The following is a 26625-nucleotide window of genomic DNA, read 5'->3' as shown; positions in this document are numbered from 1 at the left end:
TCTACAGAGCTGCTATATGCTTGCTGGATTGTTCTACCTGCCTCATTTGCATAAGATTCACCTGTTTATAAGGTTATTTGCATGCCACGGAAGTGTCCGTGTTGGTGCGCACATGTGCACCACTAAGCAGTGCTTAATGAATCTCAAATTGTTTGCATTCATACTGGCAGCACTGCACGATGCCTACACAGCAAAAAAAAATGTGTTGGTTCTACTAAATTACCCCCATATGTCATTTGTGAATATCAAGATGATTTATATAGAAGTGTGACATAGATACTGCCAGCACAGCTGTCTGGAATTTTATAAATGGTTATGTGTCATTTGTAAATGTCAACATGATTCATATAAGATGCTAAGTTACAACTGTATTAGAACTGTATGTTATGTGCAAATCAAACTGCTGGTGCAGAAGTGTGTGTTGATAAAAAGAAGTTATGTCTTACCATAACATTCCATCTCCTTCCATTCATCACTGATGGGTTATCAGTTCTGTCCTCGAAACTGAGCCGGCCTTGTAGTAAGCTCACGCTAGCCAAAAAACTCTTGAGCTAAGTCTCTACTCAGAATGCCCCTCTCCCTGTTACCTCAGATTGAGTTTGCTAGAAAAAAGTAAGAAAAGCCGAGGCCACTTCTGCACAAATAACCTAAGGTACCACATAAACCCAAAGCATCCCCAGGAGCCTTTGGAGGGGATAGGAGGGTGGGAAGTGATGAATAGAAGAAGATCAACAATACAGATGGAACGCTATGGTAAGACATAACTTCTTTATTTGATGTTGTTAATCTTCTTTCCATTCATCACTGATGGGACAGAATCCCAAGCTACCTTGAGGAACCTGGGTGGCCCTTATGGAAGAACATTCCTGAGTACCAGTGAGCTGAAGGAAGCTCTCCCTTTGGAGACCAAATGCAACTTGTAATGACTAATAAAAGTATGAGGCTAAGCCCAAGTGGTTGCTGCACAGATGTCGTCCGGAGAATCCCTGGAATGGAATGTTATAGAGGTTGTCAGAGATCTGGAGGAATGAGATTTAATCCTTGGCATAGGTCCATTGTTTGTAGAATAGATGAAAGGCTCTTCAGACTTACGAAAAAAACTTTAGTCCCGTCTAGGTAAAAACCCAATTGCCTGTATACATCTAAGGAGTGAAGGCAAGTCTGGTTAATGGAAAAAAATCAGAAATCACTTAGGGGAGAAAGGATGGATATGTCTGATGTGACACTTTGTCTTTATGGAAGACCAGGTAGGGCTGCTTTATACACAAGGTCTGCAAGCCCTAAACATTTCCAAGACTAAAAACTATATGTCACGTTTCGCGGCTGGTTCAAATGGTTTTGTGTCAAGGAATGAAGGACTAGAGTAAGGTTTGAAGGCTCTAGAGGTTGATAGGAGGCACTGATATGAAGTATTCCTTTAAGGCAGGCTTTGCATAAATGGAAAGACATAAAAAGAGGATGAGTTACAGATCTGGTAGGTGATCCAGTGTCCATGGCGGACATACCAGACTGGGCCGAAGAAAGGGGGACCACACTTTTTGAGGCCAGAATGGAGCTATGAGGATTACTTTACATCTCTAGCGATGTGCATTTTTTTTTTTTTTACATAAGAATTTCTGTGGGCCGATAGTGGATTGGAGCATCCCTCGGTTACCCCCTTTTTGGGGAAAGAAGGGCAAAAGAAAAACTGCTGCACTCACTGTTTGAAGGGGAGCTAAAGAGAACACAGCAAGGCTGGCCCCAGTGGCTGAATATTTCTGATGCCACCTCGGGGTTGTGCAACCACTCGTGAGGCTGGAGAAAGCGTCTGCTTAGTTTGTTCGTAATTACGCTGAAACTCCCCGGGATGTGCGTTGCTATCAGAAAGCGGTTGGAAGCTATCACCCATAGCAAAAATCATGTGGCTTTTGACACATAAGGTAGAACTAGGTTCCACATTGCTTGTAGAAGTACCAGACCACTGACATACTGTTTGACTGAATTGCAATTGTCCCGGAAGGGAGAGCTGGATGGAAGGTCTGCAACGCTAACAGCACTGCTCTTAGTTCCAGAACATTGATATGTAGGTGGTCCTCTGAGGAGGACCATGTGCCTTGGACCATCTTTTCCTGAAAAAAAAGGGGGCCCCCTCACCCGATCAGGGAAGCATCTGTGGTCATAATGGCTGCGGACTGAAGAGATTGTATTGGGTGATTCCAAAGCGCTGCATTTGGCGCAATCCACAAAAGAAGGCCTTGTTTGCAATTGTTGGATATTGGAATCCGATAATAGAGGGGGGTGATGGTTGGGGAACCATTGCAAAGAAGGAGCCATTGCAGAGTCCGTGTGTATAGCTTCACTAGCGGTATAAAAGGAATCAAGGCTGCCATTGAACCTAAGGTCTGAAGTACTTCTCCGGCTGAGACTGTTGTTTGGCAGAGTATCAGTCGGAGCTGGAGTCTGAGACGCTATAGCCTGAGGTCTGGGAGCGATACTAGACAGGGCTGAGTCTTGAAAACAGCTGCAAAGACTCTATCTGACGCGTAGGAGTGAGCTTTGACTTCTCCCAATGTGTTGTAATTTTCAATACTCTTGTTAGAAAGAGAGAGAGAGTATGATGCAATGCTGTTACTGGAAGATGCTTAGTGGGGGGGGGGGGGAGAAGGCAGTCATCCAAAAATGGAAACACCTAGAATCCTTGCAGACTCAAGTGATCTGTGACCATTGCTATGCATTTTGTGAGCACTCTGGGGTTATAGAGAGGCCGAATGGCAGGGTATGAAATTGATAGTGACTGGCCCCTCGACGGAAGTGAAGTAGACTTCTGGAGCTTTTATCCATCTTGATATGGGAATATGCATCTGGGAGATCTATTGACTGCATCCAATTGTCTTGTCCCAAAAAGGAAAGAATGGAGTGAACTGTGACCATTCGGGATTTTAGTTTGGGTGACAACTTTGTTTAAACTGCTGAGATCCAGAATGGGTCTCCAGTCCCCTGTCTTTTTTGGCACCAAAAAGCATCACGAGTAGAACAGGGATCTGCAATGGTCTGATGAGACTGGTTGGATGACTCTCTCTCTGAGAAAAATGGGGAAAGAAGTAACCTCTGGTGATGATTCTCTGCCCCCAACAATCATTGGTAATGGAGAGCCAGGCAGCTTTGTGCAGAGAGAAAAGGAAAAACGACCCAACTGCTTCCAGAGGACAGCAATCGGGATGCTCCTCAGGAGTGCTGATAAGGCTGTCCAGGGAAGGAGTCCCTAAAGTCTTGATTATGGGGGCCCCTTCTGCCTTTGTAAGGACGTCTTCCCAAATTGTTACCCCCTTTGCCCTTGGGAGTATCATCACCATGAGCAGCACAAAAGGACTCTGAGACTTTCTGTGCTACAATTTTCCGCTCCTCTGATTCCTAAAGGATATACATTGAGGGTTGAAGAATGGTAGGCCTACAGCAGACAGGGCCTTTCTGTCTTGTTCGCGCCTATGTCCTTTGCTTTGGATCCGAAAAAGAGATGATGCTTCAATGGAAGTATTGAAAAGGGGAAGACTTGAAGGAGTCCGCAAAGTCACAAATGCTGATTCAGGCATGACGTCTCATGACCATGCCCAAATCCACTGTTCTAGCCGCCCCTTTGGTCGCATGTGAGATCAACCTCATGAGTGAGTTGGATATTGATTCCAGGGTTGCAAACTGTGAGGCCACCTTGTGTGTAACCTAGTCAGACAACGGTCCCGCGAGAGTTCCAGATAGCTCAGTTATCGGGTCCCTCTGGAGCCTCGTAAAAGGTGCAAATAGTTCATTGATCATACAGTAGAAATCTCTGAAGCAAAACCTGCTTTCCCAGTCTGACTACCGCCCAGGACTCCCTGTTGGGCGGATGAACAGTGAGATTTTTCCTCAGTCAAGTCCTTCTTTGTGGCCACTGCCAGTACCATAGTATCAACTGGTAACCCTTTGGACCAATGCGGGCTGTCTTCAGGGGAGAAAGAATTTGCCAGGTCTGGGGAATAGTTTCACAGGTATGAGGGCTCTTTCATGGGTGCTGCCATGATGAGCTGGGCAAACTCGGTGGCAGGTGGGGTCAGCCAAGAGGTAGAAGGCCGGGCACGAAAGCCTGCAGGAAAATGGCTCCTCGGACAGAGGGTTGTTGGGTTTCTAATTACCTGCTGCTTCAGGATTTCCAGGGCGTCTCCGAAGGAGGTGACCAAGGGAACTCTTGACCATGAACATAACCCATGTCTTCTGTCAAGGACTCCTCGTACCAAGGACAGAAAGGAGGAGCCGATGGCTCCGTGCCTGGCCCGAATCACCTGGCCTCCAATTCCCAAATTGAGGAGGGGTCGGTTCCGCAGGAACTGTGGACCAAAAGAATGAAGTCAGGACTGACAAGTGAATGAGTATTTGTGCCGAGATAATGGGTTTCAGAAGTTTGTTAGAGCAGAAGACCTCAGATCCGAATAGATCTCAGAAGGAGTGGATAACCCCCTGGCTGACAACAGCTGGTACACAAGAAGCTGCACATGTTCGGAAAGGCTCCTGGTTGATCAAGTGGATATTCCGGAAGGGAAAAGGAGGTGTCCCATGTACTCTATACTCGACCTAGATAAGGGTCTTAGGAGGACGGTATCGGGTCCATGGTGTCAAGACAGCTGATTCCGAAGCCTGTAGCTTTAAGAATGATGTTAAAGGTGCTGTGAATACAATACTTGGTGCCGAAGGAAGAGTTGGAGCCAAGGAAGTTTCTGGAAACAAAGTGGTGGTTTGGGGGATCAAAGGCTGAGTCGGTGCCGAGGCTGGCAATGGCACTGAAGGTTTCACCATGCTTGGTGCCGAGGGAAGAGTCAGAGCCAAGGTAGCCACTGGAACCCCAAAGTGGTAGTGAGCTTGATGATCGGTTTCAAAGGCTGTATCTGTGCTAAAGCTGGCAATGGTTCTGAAGGTTTCAACATGCTCGTGCCGAATGAAGACTCAGAACCGAGGTATCTACTGGATCCAAAGTGGTAGTGCGCTCAATGATCTGTTCCAAAGCCTGCATCTGTGCTGAAGCTGGCAATGGTTCTGAAGGTTTTAACATGCTCGGTGCTGAGGGAAGACTCAGAGCCGAGGCAGCTACTGGATCCAAAGTGGTAGTGAGCTCGATGATCTGCTCCAAAGGCTGCATCTGTGCCAAAGCTGGCAATGGTTCCGAAGGTTTCAACATGCTTGGTGCCGAAGGAAGACTCAGAGCCGAGGTCACTACTGGAACCAAAGTGGTAGTGAATTTGATCAGTTCCAAAGGCTGTATCTGTGCCAAAGCTGGCAATGGTTCTGAAGATTTCAACATGTTTGTTGCTGAGGAAAGACTCAGAGCTGAGGTAGCTACTGGAACCAAAGTAGTAGTGAGCTCGATGATCGGTTCCAAAGACAGTATCTGTGCCGGAGCAGGCAATGGTTAGTCCTTATCACCCAGTAGTGAAAAGAATTAGAGTGTGGCTCTTTACTTTTGATAGGAGGGGTTGAGACCTCCATAATAAAAATGGCCTCTGAAAAGGAAGACCTTAGTACTCATTTCAGAATTAATCATTTTGTGGTCATTAAGAGTGCACTGGTTGAAACACAGACAAATGTCGCATGGATGCTACACACAAAGATGTGACACACCCAAACAGAACACATAATCATCATGTAAGTCATATTAGGTAATTTTTGCGTTTTCATAAAACATAAAATTTAAATCCTGAAGTTCCCTTCTTTCAGACATCTAGACAGGGATATATCACAAGAAAGAAAACATTCAAACACAGTCATGAGAGTACCAACAAAACCCAAGAGGAAAAATGTCCAACTATCACTTGGAATCCACTCTTTTGTTATTCTTAAGAAGATCTAAAATTAAACGGAAAAAGAGGGAAACAACTTAGGTAAGGAAAAGAAAACCAAAGGGGAAAAGGGCTGTACCAACGAGGGTACTTTTAAAAATTACTAACAGTAAAGATAGGCAGAGTAAACAAGGGTAGTGCAATTATTTATCAAAGAAAAGGGGAAATATCCAAAGATTATTAATAAAATGTACTTGAGCTCTTCTAAAACGCAGCTTTACAGCTATGCAGCAAACGAGATCTGAGGTAACAAGGAGAGGGGCATTCTGGGTAGAGAGTTTTTTGTCTACCGCGAGCTTGCTACAAGGCTGGCTCGGTTCCGAAGACGGAACCGATAACCCATCAATGATGAATGGAAAGAAGATTAACAACATCAGATGGTATTTTACAAAGTACTGAGCTAAAAGATAAAACCACAGTGTACCCTACTGGATTAGGACAGAAATGTACCTGCACTATTGTAACTGTTTAGATGTATATATTTTAACAATGGAAACTGGAACATCAGAGGTTAACTTCAGAAAGACAGCTGAAATTAAATAACATTATAGCCATGTAATAAAAGGGTTCCTATTAGATGACCGAAGACGCATTCTATCGAATGCGTCTCGGTCGAACTTAAAACAACGAAAAGGCAAAATAGCGAAGCGGCTTTTAAGCAAATTCTTTCCCAGGGAAAGAATTTGCTTAGCCGCTTCCGTTACTTTACCATTTTCAGCACTGTAGTGTGATCTCGGAGTTGGTATATTTAAGTAGGGGGTGTGTGGGGAGCAAAGCCCCCCACTTTATGTATTCTTTCAATTTTTTTTTTTTTTTTTTGGAACAGCGATTTCTTTCCCTTGGAAAAATAAAAATCACTGTTCTGAGCTTTTGAGATTGTAAGCGTTCACTTACATGGGGTAGATTATTCATCATTCGCTTTTTTAAGTGTTCAATGATATAATACAGACCCTAATAAAAGGATGTTATCTTTCAGTTTCAGTGCAGTAACAGACACAATGTCTAGAACTAGAGGTTCACTGGATTGCCTTGGAAGTGTTTTTATTGTTTTATGACTTCCAGGATCTACCTTAGATCTAAGAAAACCCTCGTCTATGTATTTTCACAGGTAGATGCCAAATACTACCAGCTGTATCTTTGGGGGTTTTAACTGGGATGGAGTCAGATGACAAGAAGTGCTGTCATCCTGCAAGCAATCCCAGCAGTAATATTTGAGATATTAATTTAAGAATTATTTGATAGAGACTGAGTATTCTGTATTTTTTTGACCTGACATCAGCTGGAAGACCCACTTACCACATCTGCCTTGCTTGCTCTGTAAGTAAGTTAACTAGGATATGAAAATTCTCTAGATATAGTCAGAAATATAGCAAAGCTTAATTTGGATGTTTTCTTTATTTATTTGAGACTATCCTGCAATGTTGTTTTAAATATTTCCTGTGATTTTGAACTCTGATGTTACTGTGATAATATACTGAGTATTTTCTTGTTACTTTATTATTTATTATTAGATATACTTAAACCTTTCATTGTGGCTGATCTGTCTAGAAGTATTTAAGTTCTGAGAGTACTTGCATATTTATTTTGTGACACTGCATGGACCACTCCTAATATCCTTGCTCTTGGTCAAACTACCATTTGTATTGATAGTAACATTACACAGTAAGATTGGGCACCCTTACTTAAGGGCCTTAAAGTAGCTGATAGGGACGTGGCTGGTGACGATGATAACTACCTTGTAGTCTGGGCAGAAGGGGGCATAGCTAGTAAACCTGTGCCAGCCTTTCAAAGGTGTGTGTGCGCGCGTGTGTGTGTGTGTGTGTGTGTGTGTGTGTGTGTATATATTTTAACAATGGAAACTGGAACATCAGAGGTTAACTTCAGAAAGACAGCTGAAATTAAATAACATTATAGCCATGTAGTAAAAGGGTTCCTATTAGATGACCGAAAACGCATTCTATCGAATGCGTCTCGGTCGAACTTAAAACAACGAAAAGGCAAAATAGCGAAGCGGCTTTTAAGCAAATTCTTTCCCAGGGAAAGAATTTGCTTGGCCGCTTCCGTTACTTTACCGTTTTCAGCACTGTAGTGTGATCTCGGAGTTGGTATATTTAAGTAGGGGGGGGTGTGGGGAGCAAAGCCCCCCACTTTATGTATTCTTTCAATTTATTATTTTTTTTTTGGAACAGCGATTTCTTTCCCTTGGAAAAATAAAAATCACTGTTCTGAGCTTTTGAGATTGTAAGCGTTCACTTACATGGGGTAGATTATTCATCATTCGCTTTTTTAAGCGTTCAATGATATAATACAGACCCTAATAAAAGGATGTTATCTTTCAGTTTCAGTGCAGTAACAGACACAATGTCTAGAACTAGAGGTTCACTGGATTGTCTTGGAAGTGTTTTTATTGTTTTATGACTTCCAGGATCTACCTTAGATCTAAGAAAACCCTCGTCTATGTATTTTCACAGGTAGATGCCAAATGCTACCAGCTGTATCTTTGGGGGTTTTAACTGGGATGGAGTCAGATGACAAGAAGTGCTGTCATCCTGCAAGCAATCCCAACAGTAATATTTGAGATATTAATTTAAGAATTATTTGATAGAGACTGAGTATTCTGTATTTTTTTTTGACCTGACAACATCAGCTGGAAGACCCACTCACCACATCTGCCTTGCTTGCTCTGTAAGTAAGTTAACTAGGATATGAAAATTCTCTAGATATAGTCAGAAATATAGCAAAGCTTAATTTGGATGTTTTCTTTATTTATTTGAGACTATCCTGCAATGTTGTTTTAAATATTTCCTGTGATTTTGAACTCTGATGTTACTGTGATAATATACTGAGTATTTTCTTGTTACTTTATTATTTATTATTAGATATACTTAAACCTTTCATTGTGGCTGATCTGTCTAGAAGTATTTAAGTTCTGAGAGTACTTGCATATTTATTTTGTGACACTGCATGGACCACTCCTAATATCCTTGCTCTTGGTCAAACTACCATTTGTATTGATAGTAACATTACACAGTAAGATTGGGCACCCTTACTTAAGGGCCTTAAAGTAGCTGATAGGGACGTGACTGGTGACGGTGATAACTACCTTGTAGTCTGGGCAGAAGGGGGCATAGCTAGTAAACCTGTGCCAGCCTTTCAAAGGTGTGTGTGCGCGTGTGTGTGTGTGTGTGCCCGTGTGTGTGTGTGTGTGTGTGCCCGTGTGTGTGTGTGTGTGTGTGTGTGTGTGTGTGTGTGTGTGTGTGTGTGTGTGTGTGTGTGTGTGTGTGTGAATCAAACCTGAAAGTGTGTGTGTGTCAGCTACTTGGGCAGGGACACGAAGCACTGGTTGGACAGAAGGAGTGCTGGAGGTCTTAGCTTGGCCACTCAGCTGAGAACTCAACCCTATGCTGTTCTCTATTTTTAATTTAATTACAGGCTTTCACTGACCTGCAGACAGAATTCCTCCTATTGATATTTTTTTGTGGAATTCTACCTTTGCTCTGCCACGTGGAACTGGCACAGTTTGTAATTCTACCCATATCTGAGTATTACTTGTTCTATGTTAGACTTTCTGGAATTACGTCGGTACATGTAACCACCCCCTACCTCCAGCCAATTACCCAAGGTCATATCTACCCCTAAGCTCCAAAGCGCCATTTTCAAAGAACCAACTTCTCTACTAGGTAGCTAATCCCTCAGCGCTCTCCCCGCACAGTGAGCTCACCACATTTTTAAAACTAAAAATAGAGAATCATGTAAGTAGTTTGTCTACTATTTTGTAAAGAGAACCTGTAGTTGTGTATGAATTTGTATAGTTTGTGCTTGTTGTATATGGAAACATCAGCAACTAGCATCTGCTGTAAAGTATTGTGTGTCGATGTCTGTTGTACATTTAACTGTGACCATTTAGTGTTGCAGCTCACTTAGACTGCTTGTATTAAGTCATTATGTTTGCATTGAACTGAAGCTACTTGCTCTACATTTGTGTAGCTTACAGCAGTATTTTGTTTTGCATTTGTAACCTACTTGGAACTAAACAGAGATTGCTTATTATCAGGCAGTATTTTGATTGAACTGAAGTTACATGCTTTGTATTTTATGTATCTCACGGCATTATCTTGTTTAGCATTGTAACCTGCATGAGCCTAAGCTGTAATAATATAAAGGAATAGACAGCCACATTATGGGCTCAAACTTGCATACTTCTACAGCAGTGTAGAGTGCTCCACCAGTGGGGTTGTTCTATTCTAGTGTATTAAATACATCATTGATGATTGGAGTGTAATAGCTCTACCTGTTAACAGATATCCTGATAGAATGGAGCTTGGTATAGTTGGCCTAGCTTATAAAGCGTGCCAGTTTGTGTCTATTTAGTACAAGATAATTTTGACTCTGTACAAAGCACACTGCAATCTATTTGACTAAGTAGAATACAGCCTTGAGACACCCACATCTGTGTGCCTATACCACTGCTTTACAGTAAGCGCCCTGTAGAGTTTAGTCATAGCCCAACTAAAGACAAATCAACATAACAAAGTCACAAACTGTACTGTAACTGAAAACTGGGCTTTGCTTTGGCAAAACGCCATCTGTATTATCTGTTATTGGTCTCACAGTAATGTTGCTGCTCGTTAGGCTATTAGGCAGTATTTTATACCTAATATGATGTTTTTGTCTATGTAAGTTCTCTTGTTAACATTCTGTGTCCCCTGAACCTATATCTCCTACATTTTTCTTGCAGTTCAATCAGCCCTAACCACATCGGACTGCATCCCTTACTAACCTGAACTACACCAGCTCAACCAGCAAATTAAACAAACACCGGCCCCATTTCTGCAAAACAAAGTAGCGACTGCAGAGTATGTCTAATGTAATTTATGTTTATTCTATGTGCTACATTTTTATTCACTAAGTTTTGTGAAACTTGGGTTAACCTTGCAGTGTGCACACTAACTGGAGAGAGCGGATACATTTTTAGCTCTTTCTTCCCCTTCCGTTTGTTTTAACCTAAGAGATACAGTGTTCACTTAACCAGTAATTGAATACCTCTATTTGTGTTTAACAGTTTCCAGTGGTAAACCACCAGCCACATACAATAAGGTAGCCCACTCTTAATAGCGACCATTCTGTAATACTTATATTTAAGGGCACAAACACATAAAGTTGCTTAGTGGATGTTAGCTGCCATACTACTTTGCTAACATCCAGGTGTAGGACCCACGCTGTTTTCTATTTTAAACTTAATTACAGGCTTTCACTGACCTGCAGACGGAATTCCTCCTACTGATAGTTTTTTGTGGAATTCTAGCTTTGCTCTTCTACGTGGAACTGGCACAATCCGCTCCATTCGCCCTTCACTTTGCTCGGGCTCACTCCGCTCCCCTACCCTACCCCCATTTCCACCCACCCCCTTATCTAATTATATTTATATATCCATAAACCCCTCCCCAAACTACCTCATTAATTGCAAACCAATCAGCTTACACTCTCAAACTCCACCCCAATTTCAAATCACATTTAATTGATACCTACTCTCCATAATAAGATGCCCTCCCACACAAACACACACAGTCACACAACATACATTATTCTCATTCCTAGTCTCTTTATATCTCTAACTCTATTAACCATAACTACCACTACATATTCCACCTTGCTCACATTAACTCAAACATCTAGTACACAAACCTTTCCATAGCCTCTTAGCAGAAATAGTTACTCAAACATCTCACCCTCCTTATTCCTACACAACACTTATAACCTAGATAAAACAAAAATTTTCCCTACCCATTCCAAACTCAAAATATGCAATTTTTATCTTCCCAAACTACTTTCACATAAAAATAACACCAATGCTATTATTCTTCTCCTCTCTCTCACACAATGTGGTGACATCCACCCCAACCCTGGCCCTAAATCTTCAACTAACTCAAAAAGCCTACAGCTTCAACTTGTAACAATAAACACACATAGCATATGTAACAAAATTTCTGAGCTCAACGCATGGCTATCTACTCACACCTCAAATATTGTAACAGTAACAGAAACATGGCTAAAACCTCATATTGCTGATACTGAAATTCTTCCTCCAGGGTACAACATTATTCGTGCTGATAGACTCCACAAAAAAGGTGGTGACGTAGCACTAATCTACAAAAACAGCCTTAACTTAAAAATCTATCCCAAACAACTCCCCACTTTTGGCAATCCAGAAATCTTACTAACTTCCCTTCACATCATTAATAACAAACAAATAATTATAGCAGTAATCTACATCCTACCAGGGCAAAATATCCCCCTCCTAGAGGATGTTTTATCTTGGGCAAACCAGAACATCTCACAGGAAACCATTATTCTAGGAGATACAAACATTGATTGGCTAAACCTAACAACCAACTCTCCAGTCAACAGCATAAACCTACACAGTTTCACACAGCTTATTACAACTCCTACCCATGGCCTATCCACTAGCTCAGAATCCACTCTTGACTGGATATTAGTATCTCACCCACAAAATTATTCCAACTCTTGCACCTTACCTAACATACTAAGTGATTACCTCCCAGCATTCACCCATAGGACCCACCCTCAAATATCAAAAACACACATCTACAAAACATTCAGAAATCTCACCCACTTTGATCCAGACAAATTTGTAAGCATCCTAAAAACCCCAAATTGGCTCCCACTAAAACCTCTCCCCCTAGATGAAGCTGTTAACTATTTCAACAAACTTTTTCTGGACACACTAAGCTTAGCCCCAACACGAACCAAACGTACAAAGGCCAACCACACCCCTTGGCTAACCAAATCAACAAAACAATGCCTCCTCTATAGAGATAAAGCATGGAAATATTGGCAAAAATCTAAAACTAAACAAACCAAACTTACTTATAAGCAACTCCGAAATAATTCCAAAAAACTAGTCATGCAGGATAAGAAAAACTACTATACCTTGCAGCTATCCACCGCAAACAACAATGCAAAAAAATTTTGGAAATCAGTCTCCACATTACTTAATCCTGGCATTTTACAAAATCCATCCCCCACAACTGATAAAAGCCCACAGCAAATCTCTCATGATTTTAACACCCATTTCATTACTACTATTCAAAACTAAATCAAAGACCCTACAACAAATTCCTCACATATTAATAAAACTCTTCTACTCTAGACGCCTGCATTAATAATCTAACAGCACCTTCATTCTCCATCCAACCAATTCCAACCTCACAAATATGCAAACTTCTAAATAAACTTAAACCATGCTCTCTCTCTCTCTGCTGACAACCCCCCTCCCTGAATATTTAAAGCTAGCATCAAGCATAATTGCATACCCAGTCAGTATTCTAATAAATCGGTCTCTCTCTGAATGCTATGTCCCAGACGTATGGAAAAAATCTATCATCACCCCACTACATAAAGGTGGAACTTCCCATGATCTGTCAAACTACCACCCTATCTCAATACTTTCACCGCTATCAAAAATATTAGAGAAATGTGTACACACTCAATTACTTAAACACCTCTCTCCCACACAACATGGCTTCCATCCAGGGCATAGCACAATTACAGCCCTGCTCTCTTTCACTGATACTGTTAACAAAGCACTTGACACTAGTCTCTATACCTCAGTACTCCTACTAGATCTGTCAAAGGCGTTCGACACAGTATCACATAACAAACTACTACACCAAATATCAAAACTAGGATGTTCCCCCAATTCTGTCAAATGGTTTACCTCCTACCTCAGTAACAGACAGCAATCAGTAAAATGGCAAAATGCGCAATCTACCTATCAAAAAACAACATAGAAGTCCCTCAGGGCTCCATTCTAGGGCCACTACTCTTCAATATTTTATCAATGACCTTCACAAAGTCTCTCAAATAGGAAACTTGATCCAAGGGTGGGAGGTTGGTGTAATGGTTAAGGTGCTTACCTTAGAAACACAAGGTGCAGGGTTTGATTCTGACATGGGGTAATTGGCTAGGCTTAAAATGGCCCATAAGGGCAGTTAGCCTAGTACTAACCTATGAACCTATAATATGCTGATGATTCAACAATTATATCTTTCGCCGACAATTTCTCTGACCTTCTCAAAATAACCCAAAAAGCTTTTACTTCTATAGAAACCTGGCTAAATAATTCTCAACTGTTGATAAATGCCAAAAAAAAAAGAAACAAAAAAAAAACCAAAACTATACATATTCACTTCAAAACCACCAAGCATAAACTTTAAGATTTTTTCTAAAGATGGCACTGAAATAGAACTAGCTAAAACTGCTGAACTACTAGGTATGACAATAGGTAACAAACTTACCTTTGAGACACATATTCATAACATAATAAAAAAGTACACTTTAAATTAGACAAACTATATAGGCACAAATTATACCTCAACAAGCAAATCAAAGCTAAACTAGCAAATACCCTACACCTCCCTTCCCTCCTATATGGAAGTGCTATCTTTACCAATCTACTTTCATCCCTTAGTAATAAACTGCAATCCTGCTATTATAAAATAGCTAAATTTGCCTCAGGAAAATCTAACCGCACACACCAATGTGAAGCAATTGCAGAACTCAACTGGCTCGAATTCTCAAGCCATCTTTCTTATACCCAACTAACACTAGCACATAAACTAATTGTCAAACCCCATCTCTGCCCAGCACTTTACTCAGTCCTGCAAACTTACACTCCTACTCGGTCACTTAGATCATCTCAGAAACAACTAATAAAGGTTACAAAACCAAACAAAAGAGATGGACAATGTCTGTACTCCTGTAATATAGCCAAACTTTGGAACACATTACCCTCCCATATAACTAATGGAATCTTCAAAACTCTTTAAATCATTACTCAAGCTACATTACCAAAAAAAAACTTATCCTGTCACTGCACAACAATCAGACCCCCATAGCTTTCCTACCTCATGCTAAACTATCCTAAGTGACACTCACAATTTACCTCATTATATTCTTCTGCCCTTTACTGCCTAACTTTCCTTTCCTTCTCCCTACCTCATGTTAAACTATCCCAAGTGACACTCACCTATTACCTCATTACATACTTCTGCCCATTACTGCTTGACTTTACTCTCTTTTTTGCTTCTAAACCTACTGATTTTTTTTTCTGAATAAGGAATTATAACTATGTTCATTTTAAATGTTCTATGTTGAATGTACTACCACAATGGTATACAATGTGCAAATTTTTTTTAATGTCTTAATGTTCTATATTTTTGAATGTATTACCGTGGATCTTTTCTCCCCAGGCCTCCCCTGAAAATGGGTCAATGGCCCAGTGGACTTTCCCGGTCAACAATTGTCAACAAATAAATAAATAAATAACTGTGCCAGCGGGGAGTCTTACTGGGGATCTGGAGGAAGAGGGAGAGGGAGAAACCAGCCCCGAACTGACTGTGGTCTCTGTGTGCTCTTAAGGGAAATTGTGCTTGATGCAGAGAGTTGCATCTAGAAATACTGTGCGTGTACCTGTCATCCTCCCAACATATGTCTCCAACTGTTGCCAGAGGTGAGGATTGAAGCTCCTTGATTACTGAGCCAGTGGTGGGCCCTCACAGCATGTGCTGAAACTCTTACTTGGGACATTGTTATAAAAAGTACAAAAGCATACATACTAAATCTCTCCAAGTATAAAGATAAAAAGGAATGTGTGCTCTTGAATATTAAAGATTAAGGCCTACAAGTGAGGTACAAATTAGTGAAGTACAGCAGAATGACCATTTACTTTAGGTAGCAAGAGGCAACTATGAGTGGGGAAGCAATGTACTCAGTTTTTTTTTTTACTGTCTCTCAAGTCCATGGCTCAGAAATGCAAAAATGGAGCAGCCGTTTAACTGCTGAAAAAGCTCAGACCAGGTTACTGAGTTATATCACTGACTAATTCACATTCACATCATAAAATCCTACAGGATTGATCCTCACATATAACATCTACAGTACTGTACAGACAAGGTGCATTTCTTCAACTTGTTGCTCTGAAAAATACTTACAGGACGATTATCAAGTTGAGTTCTGAATAGGAAGTAAAGTCCAGTGTTAGGATCTGATTCTACCATTCCAGGCCACCTATAGAAAAGAACAGCAGATTATCTTAATCAGATCTTTTCAAGAGGAAAATCAGCAATAATTTAAAATGGCAGTCTATAACTTTCTTGCTGTCAACAGACATTTAACACCATTTTTTCAGTATCTGCCATACTGTTTAGAAAATATTAAGTGGTAGAGAGCCATAAAGGCATCCACGCACATGTACACACGCTTACATATAAACAGGTGCATACACTTAAATCACTTAAATAAACAAGCACACACAAATCCATATGCATATAAAGACACAGACACACAGACACGTACACACATGGCACACACATACTGCCACCAGCAAATTCAGAACACACTGCCACACTTTTACCTCAGATTTTTTGCGGAGTACTCCACAATACAGATGCAAACATAAACTTATAAATATAGATGCAAACTTAAACACATGCATATATGTAAATAAATTGTGAGTATATATGAAAAAAAGAAGTTATGTAATTGCCATAATGTTCCATCTGTTTTGTCCCCAACCTATGGGTTTACATCCAAACTTTAGATCCGACTCAGCCGCTTTTATAGCCTAGGATCCAACTCTCGAGCTCCTCCCTTACCCATAATGTCCCTGTTCTCCAAATTCCCTGGAATCGAGTTTGCGGCAGCTGTATATGCCTAACACATAAATGTATAAATAGAACATTATCATAAGAAAGAGAGAATCAGGAGCTCAAAAAGAATAAGAAGTTATGTTCTTACCATAACGTTCCATGTTAGTTGTCTTCTTCTCGCCTTCTTTCTTGCTGGATGGGTTTGGAGCCGATCCTCAGCTCCGACTCGGCCTATACTATAGCTCGAGAGCTATTTTTACCGGCTCAAGGCAGCCCTATAACCCACAATACCATGCGCTAACTCCCCAGATCTCGTTTGGAAGCTAAGACATAGTATAAATATATTATTATAATCCTCATTTGCAAGTATGGACTCCCTGCTAGTAACACTAAAGATACGGGGAAACCGTAACATGTTGTATCTCAAGAAATGGAAGGACTCAGAGACCTCAAGTCTGTCCAGGCTAGGGGGCAGGAGGGAGGGACGCAAGAAAGAAGGCGAGAAGAAGACAACTAACATGGAACATTATGGTAAGAACATAACTTCTTAATGTTAAGTTGTCATTCTCGCCTTCATTCTTGCTGGATGGGACAGCGTCCCTAGCACTTTAGTCCTGGGTGGCTCAATGGAACAGACTCCTGAGTACAGTGGAACCAAAGTCAGCTCTATTTCTGGAGGCTATATCAAGTTTGTAATGGGCAATAAAGGTATGTTGAGAAGCCCATTTAGCTGCTGCACATATGGCATCTAATGGTAACCTTGCTTGAAAGGCCATTGATGTTGATAGTGCCCTGGTTGAATGAGCCTTAGGCCTAGACGGAAGTTGCCTGTGTCTCAACTCATAGACAAAGGTAATAATAGATGTCAACCATCTGGAAAGAGTAACCTTTGATACTGGAAGCCCTTTCTTTCCTGCAGCATAACAGAGAAAGAGCTGGTCTGACTTTCTGAGTTGTTTTGTCCTGTCTAGATAATACCGTAGTTGGAGATGAACATCCAATGAATGTAATTTCTGTTCAGCCCTGTTGGAATAGTCTGGGAAGAAGACAGGCAAGTCAATGGAGTGGTTTAGATTTGCTTCAGAGGACACTTTCGGTAGGAAGGAAGGATTTGTTCTGAGAGTTACCCTGTCTTTGTGAAAGACCAAATAAGGGGGATGGACAGACAAGGCTTGAAGTTCCGATACCCTTCTGGCAGATGTTATGGCTACTACAAACAGAGTTTTCCAAGAAAGAAGCTTGAGGGAGCAAGAGGCTGCAGGTTCAAAGGGAGGCAGAATCAATGAGGTTAGAACCAAATTCAAATCCCATTGTGGGGGCGGATCCTTAACTGGAGGTCTAAGCAAAAAGATGCCCTTGAGAAAGGCTTTACAGAGTTTGTGGGACATAATATTTGCTTCTGAGAGCCCCACATGAAAATTAGCAATGGCCGCTAATTGTACCCTGATAGTGGCTGACGATGACCCTGAATGAAAGAGTTCCGCCAGAAAGTCTAGAACCTTATGAATGGGTGCATGGAAAGGATCTAAGGACCTAGCTTGTGCCCAGAGCGAAAAACGCTTCCATTTACTCGCATACGTCTTTCTAGTATTGGACTTATGGGAAGCCAGAATGATATCACAGACAGGAGGAGAAATAAGGGGAAGCCTGGCTATGGCTGGAAGTGGAGCAACCAAGCTGTGAGGTTGAGGGAATGAAGAGACTGATGCAGCTTGCCCATGAGATGGGTCAACAGATCCGGAAGGGGTTCCAGATGCCAAGGCTGTTCCAGTAGGTAACTGTGCAGAAACGGAAACCATACTTGTCGAGGCCAAAATGGAGCAATGAGGATCATTTTGGATCTCAATGCGGTTGCTTTCTGAATTAATTGCGAGATCGATGGTAAGGGAGGAAAGGGATATAGAAGACCCCGGGGCCAATCGTGAACAAGAGCGTCTCTGGGGGGATGGCCTGGTAGAGGAAAGAGTCTGAAGAAGTCGAGGCACTTGCTGTTTTGAGGAGTTGCGAAAAGATCGCAGCAAGGCTCGCCCCACTTCTGAAATATTCTGTCTGCTACCGCTTGATGTAGAGACCACTCGTGAGGCATGAGGATAGTTCTGCTCAATCTGTCCGCTATGACGTTGGACTTCCCGGGGATGTGCGTTGCTATCAGAAACCGTTGAGAGGAAATCACCAATTGCCAAAGTCTGAGTGCTTCTCGACATAGGGGGTAGGACTTTGTTCCGCCCTGCTTGTTTATGTACCACACCACAGACATATTGTCCGTTTGAATTGCTATAGTCCCTGTGGGAAGAGTGCTCTGAAGGGCTTGCAACGTTAAAAGCACCGCCCTCATCTCCAGGACATTTATGTGCAGGTGGCGTTCTAATTGTTGCCATGTGCCCTGGACCATCCTGCCCTGATAGTGCCCCCCCACCCTATCAGGGAGGCATCCGTTGTCACCGTGGCAACTGGGGGGGGGGGACAAAGGGTCTGCCCAGAAAAAGCTGAGGGGAAACCATCCACCAGGAGAGATGATTCTTGCATGATGGGGTTATCAAGATGTTGTGAGTCATTGGGAGCTGTTGAAAGGACCACTGAGACAACAGCATCCACTGGAGGAGCCTCATGTGGAAGCGGGCTAATGGGAGTAGAAGAATCGCCGCTGCCATGAGGCCTAACGCTTTCAATACTAGCTTGACTTGAACTCTGTTGGACTGAAACAGGGACTGAACATTCCGCCTTATGTCTGTCACCCTCTGAGGTGGTAATGTTGCAGACATTTCTGTGGTGTTTAATACGGTGCCTATAAAGTTTATACATTGACAAGGCGACAAGGAGGATTTTGCAAAATTTATAGAAATACCTAGATTGTTGCAAAGTTGAATAGTGTAATCCCTGGCCATTATAAGATGCTGCTTGGTGGTAGCGGAAATGAGCCAGTCGTCTAGATATGGAAACACCTGGAATCCTTTTTGTCTGAGGTGAGCCATAACCACTGCCAAGCATTTGGTGAACACCCGGGTGGCTGTGGTGAGACCAAAGGGCAGGGTTCTGAATTGATAATGACTGGCTCCCAGCCGGAAGCAGAGAAACCTCCTGGAGCATCTGTGTATATTTATATGATAGTACGCGTCCTGGAGGTCTAACGAGCACATCCAGTTGTCTCTGCCCAAAAAGGGTAGAATGGACTGCAGTGTTACCATCCGAAATTTTGTCTTTTGTACAGAGTTGTTCAATCTGCTGAGGTCCAAAATGGGTCTCCAGTCTCCAGTCTTTTTTGGTACCAAAAAGAATCTTGAGTAGATTCCGGATCCTAGCTGATTTGCTGGGACTGCCTGGATGACTCTTTTTTCTAACAGCTTTTTTATTTCTAGCTGTGCCTGACCCCTTTGTGCGGGTGGTACGTCTGGTAGGGGTCTTGGCGGTTGTACCAGAGGGGAAGTGAAGAGAATTTTGTAACCCTCGGATATGATCTTCTGTACCCATGTGTCTTGGGAGAGGGATTGCCAGGCTTCCGGGTACAGAGATAATCTTCCCCCGACTGCCTCCGAAGGCGGACAGTCGGGCAGCTTCTCAGGGATGCTGAAAGGGTTGGTCAGGGAAAGATTCCCTGGAATCCTGGTTCTGTGGACCCCCTCTGCCCCTGGGGTGGCGTCTGTTATTGTTCCCCCCCTCTGCCTCTGGAGGGAAACTCACCACGTGTGGCAGGCGCGACTCCCTGTGGTTTGCGGAACCACATCTTTCCACCCCTCTGTCCCTTAGGATAAGGTCTAGAAGGTGTGGAAAAATGGACTCCCACGGCAGAGAGAGTCTTACCATCTTTCTCGCATCTGGTGAGGGTATTCTTCATCTGAGGTCCAAACAATTCTGAACCATCAAAGGGGGTGTTGGTGAAGGACGCCTTGAAGGGATCGGCAAAGTTACAGAGTCGCATCCAAGCGTGACGTCTCAACGCAACACCTGAGCCTGCAGTCCTAGTCGCTCCATCGGCTGCATTGGAGATAAGCCGCATGGAAGAGTTAACAATGGAGTTCAGGGTGGCCAGCTGGGAGCTCCTCTTGTCCTGATACCCCGCAGCAGAAGGATCCTGTACAGTTTCACCCAGTTCTTTGAGCAAGTCTCTCTGAAGGCGGGTGAAATGACATAAATAGTTCAGCGATCGCATAGTAAAGGTCGCTGAAGCAAATGTCCGCTTGCCGTACCTGTCCATAGTCCTGGACTCTTTGTTAGGAGGATGAATAAGTACAGAAGGATCAGCCAATTCCTTCATAGTGGCTGCTGCTACCACCATAGCATCAACTGAAACACCTTTGGTGAGAAAGGATTTGTCCTCTGGAGCAGAAATAAATTTAGAGGGCCTCCTAGGGGTAGGTTCCATTGAATCAGGAGCTGCCCACGCCTTTCTAGCCACTACCTCCATTAGTGGGTCGAAAGGGGGAGACACCCAGGAGGTGGAAGGGCGAGATCCAAAAGCGTCAAGGTAAACCGACTTGTCCTTGGAGGGTTTGAGAGTGGACCAATTTCCCCTCTGTTTTAGGATCTCTAGGATGTCTGAAAAAGAGACATCCTCAGAGGGGGATCTCAGGGAACTCTCCGACTCATCCAAGTCGGTGTCCGACGTGACAGACTCGGGGAGTCTATGTGCTTCCTCTTGCACTTTCTTTTCCTAGGGGGTTCCCCTGAAGCTTCAGGGGAGGCCTCGGAAGAGGAGGAGACACCCAAAGTGGGTACCCCACGCTTTGGATCTCTGCTGTCAGATGCAGGAGGATGGCCAGAGACCGTAACAGGCACTGTAGAGGGAGGAGCTGCAGAACTTAACCTTGGAGTGGACACTGGGTCCAGCACGCTCCTCATCACCTCGAAGGCTCCCCTATCAGGTACCAAGGGTAGTCCCGGCTCCGAAGAGACCCGAACCGCTCCCGGCACTGACAGAGAAGGCTCCGAGAATGATGTCGGGGCTGAACTAACCAGAGCCGAAGCTCCGAGAGGGAGAGCGGGGTCGGACAAGGGTCCGATGCCACTCGCCCCCTCGAAGCCGACAGTGGAGTCCCGGCGCCCAGACCTCTCCACGGACGGAACCAATAAAGAAGTCGGAGCCAACGACACCGGAGCCGAAGGTGGAAGTATTGGCTCCGACGTAGGCAAGGTTACGGTTCCGACAAACTCCGGCTCCGAACTCGAGAGGTGAATCGGAGGAGGAATCAATAGCGGTACCGAAGGAGCCACAGTCTGGTGAGACGGGCTTTGGAGCATTTGGGCTAGTGCCTGAGATTTTATAAGCCTACTGACCACCCTCTCAATGTCGTGGTCGGAAAGCCTGGATGACCTAGATGAGTGAGTCCTATGACTCCACTCCGATAGGAGAGGGGATCTCGGAGCCGATCGGACGAATTCTAGTGAGGGGGATCTAGAGTGCTTGCGCGCTGGGGTCGGCTCCGATGCAGGTTTCAGAGCGGATACCACTTTGCCCACCTCAGGTCCGATTGGAACCGATGTCGGAGCCATCTCAATAGCGCCAGCCCTCGACTCAGAAGCTGGAGCTGAGGGTTTGGCGGTTTTTGAAGACTTCCCCGAGCCAGACTTGGATGGGAAGTCATCGGGCTTTAATAAGCCCCTTAAGATGAGCTTATTACGATGCTCCTGCAGGACTCTTGAACTAAACCCGTGACAGACGGAACAAGAGTCCTGCAGGTGTAAAGGCCCTAAGCAGTAGACACAAGAAGTGTGACCGTCTGTCAGAGACATTTTCTGACAGCACGAGTCACACTTCTTGAATCCCGAGACCTTAGTGTCTTGGACATAGTCCTAACAACAGTAAACACAGTAATCACAGTCAGTCCCCACACACACTCAACTTAAAACTAGAAAAAGTTAAGGGAACTGACTAAACCCACACACAGACACTGTAAGGGGTGGGGAAAACTAAGGTAAAGCCCGTAGGCCCAAAGATAAAAATTAAGTAAAGAAGGGAAGAAGGGCTACAAAAGGGCTGTAATGAATAAAAGAATCAGTAGGGACCTAACAAAGGGTATCTAACTGGAAAAACTACCTGAAAATTAGTTCTATAGAAAAGAATTCTCTTTACTGACCTGAGCCGGTAAAAAAGGCAACCTCGCAGTGAAGCGGCAAATGAGATCTGGGGAGTTAGCGCATGGTATTGTGGGTTATAGGGCTGCCTCGGGCCAGTAAAAGTAGCTCTCGAGCTATAGTATAGGCCGAGTCGGAGCCGAGGATCGGCTCCGAACCCATCCAGCAAGAATGAAGGCGAGAATGACAACTTAACATCAGTGGTTCCTGGAACACTGCTGAAGTCTTACCATAAGAAACAGGGGGATGGAGGGGAGGAGGAAGGTTGAGGAAGAATGAAAATGGACAACACAAATGGAATGTTATGGTGAGTACATAACTTCTTTACCTGATGTTGTCATTTTCATTTGTTCCTCAACCTGTGGGACAGAGTTCCCAGCTACAGTAACCTAGGGTAGCCTTCATGGAAGGATATTCCGGAGCACTGAGGAACCAAAAGCAGCTCTACTTCTAGAAACAATATGCAATCTGTAATGTGTGAAAAAGGTATGGGAGTTTGACCAAGTAGCAACCGCACAAATATCCCCTATCGAAACTCTGAACCAGAAGGCTTGAGATGTAGACATAGATCTAGTAGAAAGAGAAGCTTTGACGTGCCTAAGTAGAAGGATGCCTTCAGAAGACTATACATGAAATATACAATCTGTAATCCATTTGGCCAAAGTGATTTTGGACACTGGCTTCCCATTCTAACATTTGAGATAGAGACAAACAGCTGGTCAGTTTTTCAAAAAGATTTTGTTCTGTCTAGATAAAAACATAGCTGTCTATGAACATCTAGAAGTTGAAGAGTATATTCATCCTTGTTTTTGGAAATTGGAGAAGAAAACTGGTAATCTGATGAACTGATTGATACTATTTTCAGAGACAACTCTGGGCAAAAAGGAAGGGTTGGTATGCAAGGTCACCCTATCTTTATGAAAAATCAAATATGGGGGTTTGGATGACAGTAATTCAGATACCTTTCTAGCCAAAGTGATGCTACCAAAAATGCAGTTTTCCAGGAAATATATTTTAAGTCAAACTTGGGTAAAGGTTCAAAGTGTGGTTGGACAAGGGCTTGTAAGATCTCTCAAGGAGGACAGGGGTCCTTTATAGGAGAGCTAAGTAAAAAGGTACCACTGAGGAAGGTATTACACAGTTTAGATGAAGGAAGAGAAGATGAATTTTCCCCAGTATGATAATATGAGACGGCTGCCAGTTGCACTTTAATAGTAGAAAAATTTGCCCCGTTTTGGAAAATTGAAGCAAAAAAGTCTAAACCTTTATGGATAGGAGCTGTAAAAGGGTCTAAATTATTTTGGTGAGCCCATATCAAAAATCTCTTCCATTTACTATTATAAATTTTTCTGGCAGAAGCTTTATGTGAGGATATTAAAATCCTCTGAATGAGTGAAGAAAGCTTGCTGTTTCTAGCCATCATTGAAATTGGAGAAGCCATGCAATTAATTTTAGTCTTGGAAGATTTGGGTGAATCTACCATGATGGGTGGAACAGAAGATCTGGATGCGGTTCCAGCATCCACAGAGGGCATATTAACCGAGACCAAAGAAAGGGGAACCAGAGCTGTCAAGGTCAAACAGGCGCAATTAAGATTACTTTTCTCTTCAACCTCTGTGCTTTCAGAAGAAACTTGGGTATGATGGGTAGCGGAGGGTAAGCATAAAGAAGACTAGAGGACCAAACATGGATTAGAGCATCTCTCGGTGATTGTCTCTGAGAAGGGATCAGGGAAAGAACCTGCTGTATTTGTTGCTGAGGGGTGAAGCAAAGAGGTCGCAGCAGGGTTGACCCCACCTGTTGAAAATCGTGTTTGCCACTGACTGGTTTAGAGACCACTCGTAAGGCATCAGGATAACGCTACTAAGCCTGTCCACCAGAATGTTGGACTTCCCCAGAATGTGCATTGCGACTAGGAAGTGGTTGGAAGGGGTCACCCATTGCCAAACCCTCATTGCTTCTTGACATAGGGGTAAGATCTGCTTCCTCCCTGCTTGTTGATGTACTATACCACAATCATATCGTCCATTTGTATCACAATAGAGAGAAAGCTCTGAAGTGCTTGAAATGCTAGAAGCACTGCTGACTTCTCTAGGACATTCATAAGAAAATTGGTTTCTTGTGTAGACCCCGTGGCCTTGGACCATCCCTCCCACCCTAACTGGGAAGTGTCTGTGGTCAATGTAAACTGGAAGGAGGAAGAAAAAAAGGAAGTTCCTGTTCAAATTCTTCCGAATGGAGCCACCATAGAAGCAAGTCCTTGCACACTCAGGACAATTTGATTGGGTGATTAGTGGAAAGAAGTGTAAAGACCATTGAACCGCCAGCATCCATTGAAGGATTCTCATATGTAAGCATGCTGTTGGAATCAATGATATCATGACAGCCATTGAACCGAATGCTCTGAGGACTAGACTTGCTGGGGGGTTGGGAATGGCCAGAATTTGTCTGACATGCGATTTTTAAGGTAGATATTCTGTCCAGAATCAGATAAGCTAGGAAATTGGCTGTGTCTAGACATGCTCCTATAAAGTCTATCAGCTGTAAGGGATGTAGCTGTGATTTCTGCATGTTGGTCATGATGCCCAAGGTAGGGGTTATGTGTAGTAGATAGTCCCTGGCCCGTAGGAGTAGATGCCTGGTTAATGCAGTCAAGAGGCAGTTGTCTAGATAAGGAAACAGGTTGACTACATGCAGTCTCAAGTGAGCTGCTACTACCAACATGCATTTGGTGAACACCCTGAGGTCTGTGATGGAAACAAAGGGGAGTACTTTTTGTGGGATAGAAAAATGGATTCTGATGGCAGACAAGGTCTTTCCATCTTTCTCACTACAGAAGAGCTTTTCTTTAACAGTGGGACTAAACACTGATGATCCATCAAAAGGAGCACTGATGAAGGATGCCATGAAAGGTTCCACAAAGTCACAAAGCTGCATCCAGGCATGACGCCTTATAGCAATACCTGAACTGGCAGCCCTTGAGGTACCTTTTCAGGCATGTGAGATTAGCCTCATGGACACATTAGAGATAGACTGTAGGGTGGCCAATCTGGAAGAATGGGTTTTCTGTTCCTCTGCAGACATGGACCCTGGGGCAGAGCTAAAGAGTTCCTTAATTACATCCCTCTGTAGTCTGGTGAAGTGTGCTAGATAGTTCAGCTATCGCATTGCGAAGATCACTGACATGTACACCTACTTCCCAAATCTGTCCAAAGCCCTAGACTCCCTGTTAGGGGGATGGATAGAGGAGCTCTGTTCGGCTAGCTCCTTCTTAGTGGCTGGTGCAACAACCATGGCATCTACTGGGGAACCTTTTGTTCAGTGGTGTTTATCTGAAGGGGCTCTATGGAGTTTGTCAGCTCTTTTTGGCATGGGTTCCACAATGTCCAGCTCATTCCATGCCCTGCAGGAGATGAGGTCTACAAGGTCATCTAGGGGGGGGGGTCACCCAAGATGTAGATGGGCCAGACCAGAAGGCCTCCAGAAACACTGACTCCTCTGAGGAAGGGCTTTGGGTAGACAATCCACCTCTTTGGCATAGGATTTCAGGGATGTCTTCAAAGGAGAAATCAGGTAGAGATCTTGGGGACCCTTCCCCTTCATCAAAGACTGTGTCTTCTGTCAATGATTCCTGAAAGGAATCCAGGTGCCTCCTCTTCCACCGTCTCTTTCAAGGGACCTCCTCTGTTGGATGTTCTGGGGAGATGTCAGAAAAGATGGGATGCTCCGCAGGGGAAGCTGCTCAGAAGCTCTTAGGGTTTGGCTGTCCGTGAAGTGGAGGATGAGCAGGGACAGGTGCAGAAGTCAGAATAGGAGTAAGATCCAAAGGAGGTAGAGTCGAAATAACTCTGGGTTGGAAAAACACTCTCTCCATCACTTCAAATGCAGAAGTACCAGGAGAGGTCAGCACACTCTCTCCTGAACCATAGCTCTCACAGCAGACAACTCCAAACTCTCACAGATCTCCTGCTCGGAAGGGGGAGTTGGAGGTGAGCTGTTGAGTGCTGAGGTTCTGAGGGACAGCAATGGCTCCTAGCACTTAAGAG

General features: G+C 43.5%; 1 protein-coding gene across 1 annotated transcript in view; it reads right to left on the bottom strand.

Moving 5' to 3' along the window:
- ZCWPW1 (zinc finger CW-type and PWWP domain containing 1) overlaps window positions 1–26625 on the bottom strand; it is a 2385176-nt gene that overhangs the window by 1146482 nt on the left and 1212069 nt on the right. The window contains exon 8 of the mRNA XM_044076340.1: window positions 15854–15929. Coding sequence (XP_043932275.1) covers window positions 15854–15929 — 76 coding nt within the window. The remainder of the gene's footprint in view (window positions 1–15853; window positions 15930–26625) is intronic.

Source organism: Protopterus annectens, chromosome 7.part0, assembly GCF_019279795.1.
Source record: "Protopterus annectens isolate FY-2018-M chromosome 7.part0, PAN1.0, whole genome shotgun sequence".
Classification (NCBI taxonomy): domain Eukaryota; kingdom Metazoa; phylum Chordata; order Ceratodontiformes; family Protopteridae; genus Protopterus; species Protopterus annectens.
Note: the sequence above shows the minus strand (reverse complement) of the source record. Positions and strands in the feature narration are given on the sequence as shown.